Here is a 16,469-nt window from a genome sequence, read left to right as displayed (position 1 = left end):
GGAGCAGTTTTTTCGGCACTTGATACGTAAGACTTTTCTGGCAAAATTTTCCAAAATAAGCCAGACTCATCAGCATTGTACAATTGATCATCGCAAAGACCCATTTCTTCAATTTTTTGATTAAGTTTGATTTTAAATGGTTCGACCAGCAAAGGCTGTGAAGATAGCTTTTCTCCAGTTATTTTAAGCAGGCGAACTCCATATCTTTTTTTAAAACCTTGCAACCATCCATCATTTGCGTTAAAAGAACATTCCTTTTCTTTTATTTTTAGATGAATCTCTTTAACCTTTTGTTTGAGCGCTAATGCATTAACCGGATAATGCCTTTCTCTCTGCTTTACAAACCATTTATACAGGCGCTTTTCCATTTTCGGCAACTCTGATGCTCTTAATGTCTTTCTTTTTCCCGGGCCGGAAAGCGTATTATTGACACAGTCCAAAATTTTTTTTTTTTTTCATTTTTATCTTGCTAATTGTTGATTTTGAGATACCATATTGTTTTGCTAAAGCTACCGCACTTGCACCCTTTTCTAATAAATCCAAAATATTTGCCTTTTCTTGTAATTTAAGCACTTTCGGTTGTTTTGAACACATTTTGGTAATGTGGCACTTACGAGAACAAAAAATCAACTGAACATAAAAAAGACAACACATTGAGACGGAATTTTTTTTCTATTCGACATACATAAATATGTGTGTACTTAAATATAAGGGGAATACCCGATTTCTGAACTAATTTCATGAAATAAATGTGTGTGTGTTCAAAACTGTGTATTTTAACTGTTGCTTAATTCAAAATTTTTATTTATTTAAAGTTGACGTTTTAGAGCTTTGTGGTTTGGTTGACGTTTTAGAGTAGACAATGTAAAAAATTAAGGGTTGACGTTTTGGGATGTTGACGTAAACTAGTGTTGACGTAAACTAGTGTTGGCGTTTTCCCGAGTGCACTGTATAATAAAAAAAAAAACTTTGAAGCAAAAAGCAATGATAATATTCTTATACTTACGAAAAAAAGAACAAGAACAAACAAAATGTAAAACTCGAGTGTAACGCATTAACAATTAAGATTAACCCATTAAAAGCGCCTTTTTAAAATTTCTGATTTTGTGTGATTTAGCGCTAACTAATTTCAAATGCGTGCAGCAGAGATTATTCTCCACGCAAACTACACACACTCACATGCGTATGCATAAAAATGCATGTACTCAAAAATTACGTGTAAATAAAAACAAAACAAAAAACTAAAGACTAATCCAAGCTGTAAGGAAAAAAGTGCTGCAAGCATGAGAAATATGTTTAAAGGCATGTTTGTATATGCATGCCCATATACTACATACACCGTAACCGTTATGCAGCGTTGATAAAGCAATTACTTTAAAACAACACCTGAGTCCATAGGTATGCGAGAATAATGCTCACCGACGGACAAAGAGCTGAATATTTGAGTATTGAGAGTTGTTTTATTCGGCATGCCGAAGTAAAATATACCGAAAGCCCTAACTTACTTATGAAACATGTATTAGTATGTATGTATATCCGAAGCAAGGTTTGGAGGAACCGAAGCGCATGAGTACTTAAGCGGATATGTAACTTGCAATCGAAGAACAGAATTAATCTATTATTATTATTATTATAATTGCACATAGGAGAATCCACAAAGCTAATGAAAAACTTGAAACGAAAGTCTTATGATTCCTAGTTATATAAGACTTAACCTTAAAATATATGTATATTAATATAGCAACTTTCACATTTACTCGCTCGTTTACAATATTTGTTTGTGTAAAATAGAATACTTGTATGAGAAATTCATTTTTTTCAATCGTAAACTTTAATAAGTAATTCTCGTAGGCATTCAAATGTAGTGAAGAAAATTCATTATTTGTACATAAACAACAGTTTAATAGTTCTTTGTATATATTAAACCGTAAATACAAATACAAATACATATAGTATATATGTACATATACGAGTACATAGTATAAATTAAAATTAAACTTATTTATAGTTCTTAGCAATTTACTAATAATATAATATTTACATATTGCATACATACATACACACAGCATAATTTGAAGTTAAAATCTGCGATAACATCTCCAAAGGTGCAGGCCCAAATGCGGCTGGCTTGGCTTCGATAACTTTCAAAAATAAATAGAGCAATACTAAAATACTTATATGAAATGAGACCGAATGCAGCTTTGTTCGAAACGCTTGAAGTACGACGAAGTTTCAAGTAGCTGTGTTCTATTTGCAGCGTTCTTGATATTAATCTTGAACACCCCTGTCTTTCATTTTATTTGATTTCGTTTAGCTTCATTTGTGAATTTTACAGAGAACGTTAATGTACATAATGTACGTTCTCTGCAAATGTACATTAACGTTCTCTGAGTTTTATGTTGCAGACAGAATTTACAGAGCACGTTAATGTACATTCATGCTCTCTGAATTTTATGTTGCAGACAGAAACAAAGCGAAGCCGAAGACGAAGGTAAATACGTTTCGTTACTGCTAGTAGCTCAGGGCAGTAGTCAAAAAGTATTTTAAGTGCCCTCTGTAGTTGGAGTAGTAGTAAAGAACTTGGTATAGGCCGAAGCGCTACTTGCGAAATCATTGATGTGTACGAATTTTAGCATGTAGGCGCGTTTTAATGCGAAAACAACAAAGTATTGAAACTCCTGAATATTCAGAATTAAGACACTGGAAAAGTCTAAAGAAATGCTTGATTTTTACAAATAACGAGGTAATTAGTGCAGCTGTTACCTGCTCCAAATAGTATATATAAAAATGGAGAAAAGTTTAAAACCACTGTATAATCGGTGAGCGCAACCTAACAGTAAAAATTTGGATGTATGTTGTCTCTGTATTTTCATGTGTTATCTTGTACATTTTTACTATTGAAAGAAAAATTCGCAATATTTCTTCACTGCTTCTAGTTAGCATCACGATTCAAAAATGTTAATATAATATTATATTAGGAATTATTGAATATGGTTAAAATCCCCGTTTCCTTTTTTATTTTATTAATCATCTGATTCTTATGACAGCGTTCAAAGCGTCCATTTGGCCCTACAAGTTTTCGAAGTCAAGCAAAACAAATACAGCAAACAAAGTCAGCCTGCACCTTAAATGTCCACCTGTCGCCTCAGGTGCGAGCTCCCATATATTTCCCAACTTGAAAACATTGACATTATTTTTCCAAAAAAATTGTTCTTATTGTATTTATAATAGTATTTTGTCCCTAAAATGATAGTTTATCCCATATATCCTACTGGCTACCACAGTTAGGTGGGATTGATACCGCCTACATGAAGTTGTGCAGTGTTAAGTGATCAGCACTAGACTGGTGCTTGTAATAATTGTAATTTTTTTGGACACTATCCGAATTGAAGCTGGAATGAGTGAGCACAATGTTGCCACGGCGATTAATAAAAATAATTCTCTGTGATATGTCTCGTAGCTCAGCGGGACCATCATAAAAACACATTCCCTCGTCATAAAGGGTTTTCGTTAATATCATATTATGAGACATTCCACACTACGCGTATATTTTGAAGAATCGAGCTGGAACAACGTTCATTGGCGCGAAATAAACCTTTGTGGTTGGCTCCTATTGCAACGGAAAGTGTTGTTGTTGTAGTTCTTCCAACGTCATTGCTAAGCTCTGCTTAAGTAGGTGAAGGCCCAACATAATGGGAATCTTTAGTATGGTGTTCAAGGCGAATTTATAATAATAATTCCACCTTGATGGTGTTGTAACAGGTCGATGATTTGTTAGTCCCCCTCGGGCGATTTCGCAATACATACCTACATAGTGTGGAAAGTACGGTTTTAGGTTAAAGTGAACGATAGGTCACACTGTGGAAAACACCTAAAATCTTGGAATTGGTTTTATAAAATGCAAATGCTTTGAATTTGAACAGCAAGGCAATGCATGCCTCGTATGTTACGTACCATCAGAGTATCTAAGTATGTAAAATATTTGAAGAAAGCATCGTAATAAAACCCTAAGCGAATTGGTTTTATAAAATGCAAATGCTTTGAATTTGAACAGCAAGGCAATGCATGCCTCGTATGTTACGTACCATCAGAGTATCTAAGTATGTAAAATATTTGAAGAAAGCATCGTAATAAAACCCTAAGCGAAATATTAAAACATAAAATCACGACCACTTTACTGTCGTTCCCAGTCGGTTCTACGTAACCGGAACGACCAAGGACTGTCACTTCAGCAGCATTCCCCGTATATGTATGGGGAATGTTTATGCTGCCACAACAACAACAACAACCACTTTACTGTTAATACATACATAGTTCAAATAAGCAACTATTGAAAGAGTCCCAAGAGCAATGCTCCACAGACCCCAGTCAACGAACCACTTAATTTAGGTGTTGGCTTTTTAAAAAATGTAAAAATAAATCAAGTCAATCAATGACACTTTTGATGATTATCCGTAGTATTATAAATGAATACAAGCATGGCAATTAATGCTAGATACTATCAGTTAGGCGCTACGGCGTAAATGACACCGCAGAATAACACTCTAGTTAACATTTGTGAAAATAAAGTCAGTAAAACAGATTGCACGGAAATATTAGATTTGCTTCAAAATTAAAGAAAATCGCGGCATTTGAGAATCTTCATTTGGAGCGATTTTTTCACTTATTCTTCTTTAAATACCCCGACTCACTAGCATATAAATATGTATGTATGTATATAATTAAGTTAAAAGTTGATAATTAAGAGAAAAAAACTAAGTCAGCGTTTTCGATATTCAGCACCTTTTTTACTAAAAAGCAACTCAAGTCTGACAGCTGAAATTGAGAAAATTTTCAAAATACTAATATATATAAAAATATGAACGAAGAAGCTAAACGAATTAGAAACTAGGCACTACCAAGAAAATGAAGTTGCTGTTTGTACATAAATATATTGCATTGCTAAAGGATATTTAAGGAAAAAACTAAATTACCTAAATTACAGAGAAAACTTACAAAAACAAAGTAGAAAAAATCAAAAAGCAAAACAACTTTAACAACGCACTGCAAGCACTGAGGAATTTGATTCAATTTTAATGTTAGTATTTAAATTGTAATGAGGGAAAAATCGGGAAGCAACACTTCAAAAAAGAAAAATTAACAGTAACAATTACTTTCATTTCCATTAAGTACACAAAATTTTGTATTTAGAATTTGTATTGTAGTATATTCCACGTGCCTCTTCACCCCTTCTCGATTCAACAATCGCGCGATGGGCTCGCTCATGCATTGGCTCCGCATGCTAGTTCCCCGTGTAGCGCGCAACCAATAGCTATTATTTCATATAAATTATGTGTGTATTTAATTGTTGTTCAATTTAACTATAAGCTTACAAAAGACTTATTCTTATCAAAAAATACTCATAAAATTAACGTAAGAAAACTTAATTTTGGCAGCGATGAAATTTAAAAATTAACTGCAACACAATGTAAATATATATACTAAATTTGTGGATTTGACACTAATCTCATTGACAAAATTAAATAAAAAATAGAAAAAACTTTTTTTGGAAAAATTAAACTTTGCGTGTTTTTTTTCTGAGCTCACTGAAACAGGTAAGTAAGATTGGCCACTACTTCCACCAGTAGGTTTATTAAGGTTTCAGCAGTTATCATTAAATAGAAAAATGATTTCAAAAAGTGTTGGTTGTTATATTCAAAAGAAATCGTTTTATTCAAACATTTGGCACTTATGATTTATTAAAATTTTGTAGAAGCTGAAACTTTTACATAATTACGACATTCAAACATAATTGGCATTTGCATTTGTATTACCCACACATTTCATATGCGGCTTTGCGAGACGTAATCGTTAAATAATAAAATTTAATACATAATTCATATTATATAATAAATAAATGTTTCACGCGCTTTAAGTAAAAAATTAACTTCACTTTCAATACAAATAAATACAATAATTGAAAGCTGAAAAAATATCTACTTGAAAATCGTTTTTTGATATGATTGGCCTGCAATCCAAATTGGCGAAACATTGATTCGCTGATCGCGATGGTAAAATTCACGATTTTCTAGCTGATCCAAATCCACGTAGCGCAAAGTGTAACCGTCAGCATTTCGTACACGTTGTGATTTCAGCAACAGGCAGTGCTGTTTTCTCCCGGTGTACTGTTGCATATCTGTGCCTTCGGCAGGGCACGCATGATGATCGCTTTCAAACGTAACATTGGAAACAATAAGCGTTATTTCGATGTCGTTGAAACCGTGGTTAAGTGGCGGATTGTTGCGAAATTTCGGAAAAATGCCGTAAAAATTCGCTATGCTGCCATCCCGTTTAAGTGATATGCAGCCTTGCAACACCAGGAAACTTCTTTTATAAATATTCAAAATTAATTCTGTCGAGCACTGAGCCAATACTTGCAAGGCGGCTGCTAACTCGGCTATAGAAGCCAAACTATCAAAGTGTGCAGCACAACGCGCTAAATGAGCCGAAAGATTCGTATTGTTGCAGCAGCTATACACTGAAATTCAAGTTTTTGTTAAGCCACGTCTCAATTCAGTTAATATCGGTTTTACCTATTGCTGCTTGAAATCCACTTAACAATCGAACGACATAGTGGTTTTTCGGGAACCCAGCATTTTCTTCAATCAGTTGCATTGCAACTTCGCACATTGCAACGTGAACGTCTTGAATTTCGCGCTCTACCGCCACCTCCATTAAAATGCAACTGAACTCGGCACTCATCGCATCTTTCAGTAATATCTAAATACGTCAACATTTAAAGTAACAAAAACCAAAACTGTCAACCAGAAATTGTATCCGAAATTTTGGACGATTTAACACTAAACCTACCATAACGGATCAAATTACCCATTTTAAACTATTTGTCAGAAGTTCTTAGAAATAACATTATTAAATCGCCGTTTGCCTTCACGACTTTTATTAAAAAATACATCGAATGTATTTTTCAAGATTTACTCCTCTCTTGCTAATTTTTTTACCGAGAAATATATGTGATCTTAGTAATATATATAACATTTTAAAGACGGGTCATTTGAACCACTTTCGTAGGAATAGGAATACATAAAGTATCGGTAGGTTTAGTGTTAAAGAATACTTGAGCATAATTTATACAGAATCTGATGTGTTTACGTCTACATTGCATAAGTTATTTTCTTATGTATATATATTTATATCTTTGATATATGTATATAATTTTTTTTTTTTTGCATACTTGTAGTTAGAAGTGTCTACTTACGCTGCCATACTGAATGCCTTTTTCGCGCAAGCAACGCCCATAAACCACCAACGGTATGCACCAGTTATTAGCCAAACAGAACAGGCGTAATTTGGCACAGTAATCATTTTGTCCACTGAAATAATAGAAGAAATAAAACAACCAAATTCAAGATGACATTCATAGGACACAAATTAACTAAGTGAACATACCTCACGAGCTGTCCCATTGAACGCCTTTTCTATGGTATGAAAAAATTCAGGCATAAAAAAACCATATCGACTACTCCAATGACAGTTACCTTCTGTTCCTCACTGCTGCTAGAATTTAGCTCCAACGATTTCGGTTTCGCCCACTGTACTTTCAAGTCGTATCCCCACATACGCATGCGTCCTGGCGTTGTACGCTTCTTTGCCTGAAGCGCCGTTTCGTGATCATAAAACTCAATAAACGCAAATCCACGATTTAGCTCACCCCTTATGGAATCAGCAGCTGATGACGCATGTGCTGTGCAACGTTCCATGTCACGGAATGTGTTTTTGAAGCCAGCTTCCAGTGATGGCAATGGCAAGTGTTTCGGAATATTGCTTACGTAGAGACGATTTTTACCTTGAGAGCGATAGACACTAAGTCGTTCACCGTCAACATATACAAATTTCAATAATTCGTATGCGGCTAACGATTCATGCTCCTGGGTGTAACGTACAAATGCATAGCCACGCGACATACTAAATGATTCCATCATCAAACGCACTTCATACAACTCACCGCAACGATAGAGCCAGGCTAGGAAGCGCACTTCGTCCAGTGACTTGGGTAAATTCGCTACGTATAGCTCACATAGGTAAGAAGGACGCTGACCGACAAAACCTAATGGCGGTCCGAATACTTTACGTCCATTCTCCAGTATGGCTGGCAATGAGGCTGCCTTTTCAAGAAGTTCCTCTGCAGTAAAAACATTACGACTGGGCGAGCATGACGACAAAGATGAAGAAAGAGTTCCTGGAGAACTGCAGCTGCCCGAAGAAGCACAACTTGATAATTCTGATAGGGCAGACATTTCTTTGTAATTTAAATGTGCTCAATGTTTCAAAAACTACAAAGCCATTAACATTTCTATAAAGCAAGCCATCAAAATGATCAAAACTTCGAAATCAATGGACTTTCCAGCCTTTTCTTTTATTTTTCTATTGAAATTCGCGTTTACTATGAAAAATTACGCACTTTGATCTTCTAACGCAGACCGAAAGATAGAGTTGTTAAAATACTTTTACCTACCGTATTTGAACAGCAATAAATTTAGGTAAGCTTGCATGTAATCAGTACCGTAATTTATTAGAAGTAACAGGTATCATCTTTGTTACATTATGAGAATTTTGTAATGTCATCAAAAATTGTATTCAATTTCCCAAAAATTTTAATCAATTTTATAACTTTCAATCATGCCTTCTAAAAGTCGCTTAATTTCTTTCTATCGTCTGTGTATCGTTACGATAAATGCAAATGGTTTTATTTATACCATCAATGCAAAAAACACTGCATTTATATTTGCCTGCACAAACAAGCTTTCGACTGGCAATACCCTAAAGTAACGGGAAATTCTTAAGTAAAGTTGTGAATTCAAATAGTAATCCTAACTTGGCAGCATTGTCTCAACGGAAAGCCGCCTGTAAAAAGATTCGTTTTCTCTCCATTGTTCCAGATTTTTCTTGTCGTGTAAGTTAAAAATAGTTGAATAACTTTTAAATTCACACTCTCGTACCGAGTGATTTATGATTTAGTGCAAATGGAGTACACTACAGGCAATGGAGTAAATCAACTATCGAGTGCCACAATGTGCACGCCACTACATTTTGCGCATCCTTTGTCGTCGCCGACTTCTTCGTCTGAATCTGCAAGTGGAAGCAATTTTACCCCTTCTCCACCACAAAGGATGCTTTCTAGTCCACAATTGCAACGCCAGCAACAGCAGCAATTTACAATCATGCAAATGAATGGCCGCAAAGTTCTTGGTCCTCCTGAGGGTTGGCAAGGTCCACCACCTCCTAGTACATGTGAGTTATTCGTGCGTCGCATTCCACGAGATTTAAATGAACAAAAGTTAGTCCAACCATTTTTACGCTTTGGACGCATTTATGAAATACGTTTACCGATGGATTTCAATCAGGTGGGGATTGTAAAGAAGGATGCATTTGTTTGAATTTTAGTAATAGAAGAATACTTTAGGCAAATCGCGGTTACGCGTACGTCAAGTACACCACTGAAGAGGAAGCGGCGTGTGCAATGGAGGTGCTGAGCCATTTCTATGTGGCTCCTAAGCGCAAGCTAGAGATTCTGCATTCATATGAAAAGTGCTGCCTGTTTGTGAGTAATATTCCTAAACATTTAGATGAAGTCGAGATTGCAGAAAAGTTGCGCAACGTTTTCCCCACACTGCAACATATATATTCTCGTGGAGCCAGTCAATCTCAACGAAGCAATGGTGAATATAACAGCGAAAATGATGGAAACGACAAAGCCAACCAAATATTCAATGGATCACATCAAGCTATAACGAGTGCTACATGCACCGAGCAGAAGAACCGCGGACACGTCTTTATACAGTTTCCATCTCACTTAGATGCATTAGAAGCAAAGAAGAGCACAACACCTGGAGTGATTCGTATGTGGGACCGCGACTTGAAAGTTGTTTGGGCAAACACAGAACGCGATACGGATATGTCAAAATCGGTAAATTTATATAAACTCCTGGGAAGATGAAATATGAAAAGAATTTATAATTGGTTTTCTTTTCACAGAATAAAACACTTTTCGTGCGTAATGTAGATTTTTGCGTAAATAATCGAGATATAATAGGGCTGCTTGTGAATTGTGTTCCGCGCCAGGACATACGAAAAATTACAAAAGTAAGGACGACAGCCTTCTTTGATTTCACAACACGCGAAGCAGCCGAGAAATGCTTACAGCAGTTACAGGGCACTGTGTTGCATGGCCAGCGACTTGGTCTAGAATGGGCTAAGCCATCGGAACAGTAAGTAAATTCACCTGAATATTATTTTCTTAATTTTGAGTCTTAATGCCCGTAAATTGATTTTATATATCTTACCTCTCCTAAAAAGGCAATCGCTACATCGCATGTGTAGAACGGACTTCGATGCGATGCTTCGTCTGAAATGCATTGCCAACAGTTGGCAAATACCAGTCATCATTTTTGGCACTTACTATGAGTACGAAAGTTTACAGTATGGCGCCGTGATGCTGCGCAATGCAAATGGCTTAGCGCGCGCTGTTTTTTGTGCCTTGCAGTGCCATGAAATTGTTGACATTCATTCACGGATGTGTGAAGTAGTCTGTGTTCTTTTGGAGACTATTGGTACTTTTCCAGACCACAACTATGTGTTCTTCGTAGAAAAAGACAATGCACATCTCTGTAAGTAACCGTACCATATCCAGCCACAACAAAATTAGCAGCTGTATGCAATGTTTTGTGCTTTCAGTGGGAATAGTAACACACGATACCCAATCTGTGAGTTTCGTCGCCTCTCATCAAGTTCCTAAATACTTATGTTTCGATTTAAACGAAATGATCGATCTGAGCTGGGCCGTGGCAACTTTGGCCGCCATTAACGAAGAGACTCTACTACAAGCTTATCAAGATAGCTTTCAAGCGAATACGGTGGCCACCTATTTACAAAATCTGGTTGTTTCCGGGCATCGTGTTTTTGGTACCATAATGCCAAAGTACCGCAATAAGCCGCCACTAAAACACAATCTAAATGACACCCAAATAGTATTGGCTTTGTGCTACGTAGCAACAGGTACAAACACAGTCTTGCAAAGCCGTCCATATCTCGCCTATCCCGTGTGCATATTCGATAGTGGTTACGAAGTACTGCGCTTCGTTTCGCTTAAGTTGTTGCCGATAGCCGTCACACAATCACGATTTTTCGTGCAATATGTGCTCAACCAAGTGCAGTTTGGCAACGTACAATATTTTCATCCAGCACAACGTTTCCAATGTCCACCTTTGCGCATCACGGGCTGTTCATATGCCAAATCAATAAAACAACCGGCACCGACACGCATAACGCCTGCTCTTCAGCATGCCACACAAGGACAACAACAATACAACTGTATAACAAGTGGCCCTTATGTGCCTGCGACCCTTGTCACTTCCAGTGTTGTAGCACCGTTACATGGAGGGGCATCACTCGGCACAAATTAATTTTATCTTTTTTGTTTTTTTTATCCTGATATTTTCGTAGCCGCATATCCTGCTAACATTATTGAATTTCGTCCGTATATGTTTTAAGTTGTATTTGATGTATTTACATAGTTATGTGCGTAAAGGGTTCTGATGTTAATTCGCTTTGTTGATCTTCTATTTTAAGAGCGTATGTTTTTGGGTTATTATTGATCTACTTTATTTTAAGATTTCGCAAATGAAAAGTTTATATATGTTTGAAAGCATTGAAAATTACTTTTTGCTGGCTGTACTAATACTATAATTTTTAACCTTTGGTTTGCTCTTTTATAGTACTTCAGTTTTTTTTTTTTTGCTTATTCCAATCTTTGTGTAATGAATTTTAATAAAATATTTTATTTATTTGGAAAGGTGAATGCGGTTGTGTTATTAATTGAGCCTAATTTTTCTAGATATGCGGGCTGCATATCTGCTTCCGATGTTTTGTTGAAACGGATTATTTTATCACTACAAATTTATTTTGTTTTTATATACAACACCGTGGGCTATTATGATTACACATATGTCAACATTCTTGTTTTAGCGACTCCCCACACAAGTACGGGGAATGCTGCTGGAGTGACAGTCCTTGACTAGAAATAAATCCGGGTCGTTCCGGTAGCCTAGAACAGACTGTCCTGGGAACGTCAATATTCTCATGATGCTCGTTTCTGCGTTAAGGGAACGAGCCAGATCTCTGAAATATCAAGGACTGTTAATACTGTAGCATCCTACGTTCCCACGACAATCGCAATCCCAATCCCAAAAATGTAAGGGGAATGTTTTATGAATGGGTGAATTGATTTGAAATTCAGCACTGCGCTGCTTTGCATCGTAAATCCATGTGATAAGTAATTTACGTTTGTGATTCGTAAATAAAAATAATAAAATTTTCTATAAATATTTTCCTTGATAATTTAAATATACCGTCATTTATTTTAGTTATTCTTGAAAATGGCAAAGAAAAGAATGAAGGAATCGTGTCGATTTAAAGAACTTTTTGTTTTGAATTTTAATTGAAATGGAATGAAAATCCAACCCACAAATGTAAAACTGTAATTTGCAGACTACCGTTATTACGGCAGCTTTTAGTTTTTTATATCTGTCTTATTTATTTTTTAAATTGTGTTGAATCATTTTTGTTTTGAATCGATGGTTTTATATTTCTATTAGTGTATTTTGTTTTCATTTGTGAAAGGGCTAGGGCAGGTCAGAATTTTCAAAAAATTGAATTTGTTTTGCATTTTCTTAAAGTATAATATCTTAAAAATATTATGTGAAAATTTGAAGTGAATCCAACAAATACTTTTGGAGTTATTCAGCAATGAACAAAGGGCGCTCCGGAACATTCGAGAGAACTTTAAATGCGTTTTTCTCAAAACTATGTTTTTTGAACTGGTGATCACTGTAACTTAAAAACCGCTTGGTAGATTTCATTTCATTTATACTGCTTTTGAAAAACATAAAAAACTCGAAGGATTTTTTTTTCAAAATTTCGATTTTTTTTTTAACAGTTATTTTTGAAAAATAATTTTCAAGCACAAGATTATCTATTAATAAAACTAATTTCTCTTTTCCGATTGATTTTAGATGAATCTCCAAGGACTTGCGATGATCACCACAAGGGACTTCTGGAGAAACGGGCTCCACACAAACAGCGATAACTTTTACAGTTATTAATTTTTTTTATGGAATTTTGCTAAAGTCAAGTCGAACATAAAGTATTAATGCTACATTTTTATTTTTGTAAAATAAAGCAATTGACCAGCAAAAAAAATATTGAAAATCATCATTTTTTCGGGCCTCTGTGAGCCTTTAATTAAAATTCGTTTGATTTTGCGTATGTTTTTATGTTAATTTCAGAGGAATTTTCTTGCTATTTTTTTATTCGTTGCATTTTCTTTAAATAGATTGGCTTGTATGTATATGTAGTTGTTTATTTTATTACCCGATAGATCTACGCGACCTTCTATCGGGCAGCCATTTTGTGACTTTGCGCGCGAAAATGGCCGAATTCATGACAGTTAGAAAGCTATGCTTTAGCCAAAGCTGCCAGAATTTCACATCAAACGTGATACAGAGAACGTTAAATATAGAGAAGTCTCAATGACTGAAATGGCAGCACTTTTCAGGGGTACTCGTTTTGCGCGCGAGTTACATATTCAATTTCAAATATAAATTCACATTGTAAAACAGACGAAATTGATGAGTTTGTAAATAAAATAATGAACAATAAGTAAAAGTAATTGGAAACGCATTTCCTGTTTTGCAACAGTTGACTTACCTGAAAAAGCGTGGGACAGGAAATGCGGAATAAGGTATTGACAACAATTTGTAAAATTAAATATTAAATGCAGAATAAGCAAATACATATGTACGTTAGTTTAAGTCTAAATGTAATAATTGAAATTATAATAAATCAGTTGTTGAGAAGCCCTTCAAGCAAAAAGTTGTCTTTGTTCTTTCATTTATTTTTTTTCTCAGCCGCTTGAGCAAAATACAAAATTGGCGCAGTCGGTAGGATCCTTTAAAAAGTAAAAGGATCCAGTGAACGAATTACGTGCGGTGAATAAACAAAATTTTTATAACACCCAAACCCTAATCCTGCGAATCCGTAGCCAACTCAGGAGTTGACCGGACCCTCCAGGGTATAACTTAATATACGTATAATTTAAAAAACATAAAAAGTGCAGTGCAGTGAACACTTATTAAAGTAGACACCACTAACATAAAAAGGTGCAGTGCAGTGAACACTTATTAAAGTAGACACCACTAACATAAAAAGTGCAGTGCAGTGAACACTTATTAAAGTAGACACCACCAACATAAAAACAAAGGGAACCATCAGCTTAGCAAACAAGCTAGCTGATAAACCAACAATCAAAAATTAGGCAAGCCAGGCAGAAGGAATTCGATAAGAGAAGGATGGAGCAGGCCCAACAGGAAATGGCACCAGCAGATCTAGTAGAGCAGCTCGCACGAAGGGAGCAACAACTCGAGCAGCTTAGATTGGCCTATCTAGATCTTCAACAAATACAGCAACAACACCAATTACAACTTCAACAAAAACAACAGCAGCAAGCACAACAACAACCGCAAGAAAATGCAGCTTCAAATTTGGTTCTACAACAACAGATAGAGCACATCTGTAGAAATATATCACATCTACCAACGTTTACTGGAGTAGGTCAGGTGACCATTAATCCATTCATGAGTAATGTGGAATATCTTCTTTAGCCTTACTGTAAGTTTTAGTTAAGCGAAAAATAAGTAAGAAATCTTGTAGAAATAATTAAAGACATTTTTTTTTGTGCATAAATTCAGAAAAATCTTAAATCTCCTGCATAAATTGAGAAAAATCTAAGTGTGTGAAAATAATTGAAAAAAGTAGAGTCAAATTTCAAAAGCTCGATTGTTAAATTTAGTAGCGAAGTAGAAAAAAATTTTTATGAGCCAAGCAACATCCATGAGAGAATAATTAAATTGAATAAATTAATATTGAAATAATAAATTATGAAATTAAATTGAAAAAATAATAGTGAGTAAGAGCTAAATATTTCGTAAACTATTTTTTTTGAGCCAATTAAAAGAAGGAAAAATCCATGAAAGAGTAATTAAATTGAATAAATTAATAGTGAGATAATAAATTAAGAAATTAAATTGAAAAAAAAATAATAGTGAATAAGAGCTAAATATTCTGTAAACTATTTTTTATAAGCCAATTAAAAGAAGGAAATTTCCAGAGGCCTCCACAGGTAGGAAATCCCAGGGCAAATTCCGGCCATTATCGCTGGAATCAAACCGGGCAAAACCGGAGCGAGCCGATGGAAATAGATAATATCGAGGTAAATCATTTTCAAAGAATCCCACAGATGGGAAACCCCAGGCCAAATGTCAGCCAAAATCGCTTGACTCAACCTGGGCAATATCTAAGGGAAACTATCAACGAAATTATGTAGGACAAAGTTATTTTAGACAGAATACTGAACAGGCACGAAATAATAATAATAATAATGATAATTATAATAATTCAGGACGATTTAGAATTCAAAATAATAGGGATAATAACCCATCAGGCAACTTCCAGCGTTTCGGGCAGGTAGGACACCCTAGGCCAAATTTCAATCAAAATAGATGGAATCAACCTAGGCAAAACCTAAACGAACCCATGGACGTTGATAATATAGAACGTTATGGTATACACAATATCCAGAGGGTCGGGCAGGTAGGACACCCTAGGCCATGTTTCAGCCAAAATCGCTTGGAACAACCTAGGCAAAACCTAAACGCACCCATGGAATCCAGAAATGATGTACAAAATACAAAGGAAAGGATATATCGCCAAGACACCAACGATGGATATTAAAATTAGGTGAATACCAATTTGAGATAGAATACCTAAAAGGAAAAGAAAATAAAGTGGCAGATTTTTTAAGTAGACTAGAAAATAGTGAGGACACTATTTCAGAAAAAGAGGGGAGTGAAAATACCATGGTAGAAAATACCAATATTTTAAATTTTTTTTCAGTTAACAATATAGAAGATGATGTTACAATGGCAACAGTACATTCAGCCGAGGAAGAATTGGGTAATCATTTTTTTATAAAAGAAGAAATTGTGAATAAGTACAAAACCCAAATAATATTAACAAATAATAAAACGGAAGAATTTAAGGAAATACATGGGAAAAGAATTATTTTTATTGCAGAAAGTGACTTTAACCTAATGGGAGACATTTTTAGAAGATACATTTCAAAAGGGAAAATAGGGATATTTTCGGAACTATCCGAACACAACTATAATATAGTACAAGAGAAGCTTATAGATATGTATTCAAACGATAGCCAGATTAATTTTACTAAGTGCACCATGAGAGCACAGGACATTGAAACTGAAGTGGAAGCAGTAAAACAAATATCACTGTATCATGTAAGAGAGAGTATGCACTCTGGCATACAAGAAACTTATAATAAAATCAAAAATATAATATAT

General features: G+C 35.1%; 2 protein-coding genes across 2 annotated transcripts; one reads left to right on the top strand and one right to left on the bottom strand.

The window, feature by feature from the left end:
• Positions 1 to 5,685: 5,685 nt before the first annotated feature.
• On the bottom strand, positions 5,686 to 8,488 carry LOC128856953 (uncharacterized). The gene is made up of 5 exons (XM_054092424.1): positions 7,536 to 8,488; positions 7,447 to 7,475; positions 7,256 to 7,370; positions 6,573 to 6,759; positions 5,686 to 6,517 (listed from the first exon to the last, which is right to left on the bottom strand). Exons 1-5 carry the CDS (start codon positions 8,292 to 8,294, stop codon positions 5,976 to 5,978), a joined length of 1,632 nt encoding a protein of 543 aa, XP_053948399.1. The 5' UTR covers positions 8,295 to 8,488; the 3' UTR covers positions 5,686 to 5,975.
• Positions 8,489 to 8,872: 384 nt separating this feature from the next.
• Positions 8,873 to 11,738, top strand: LOC128856952 (uncharacterized). Its single transcript, XM_054092423.1, has 5 exons — positions 8,873 to 9,401; positions 9,461 to 9,964; positions 10,033 to 10,265; positions 10,354 to 10,664; positions 10,732 to 11,738. The coding sequence occupies exons 1-5, from the start codon at positions 9,021 to 9,023 to the stop codon at positions 11,457 to 11,459; spliced, it is 2,157 nt and encodes a 718-aa protein (XP_053948398.1). The 5' UTR covers positions 8,873 to 9,020; the 3' UTR covers positions 11,460 to 11,738.
• Positions 11,739 to 16,469: the final 4,731 nt, after the last annotated feature.

This window comes from Anastrepha ludens, chromosome 3, assembly GCF_028408465.1.
Source record: "Anastrepha ludens isolate Willacy chromosome 3, idAnaLude1.1, whole genome shotgun sequence".
NCBI classification, from domain to species: Eukaryota; Metazoa; Arthropoda; class Insecta; order Diptera; family Tephritidae; genus Anastrepha; species Anastrepha ludens.
The sequence above is the reverse complement of the archived record's forward strand: the minus strand, read 5'-3'. Positions and strand labels throughout refer to the sequence as shown.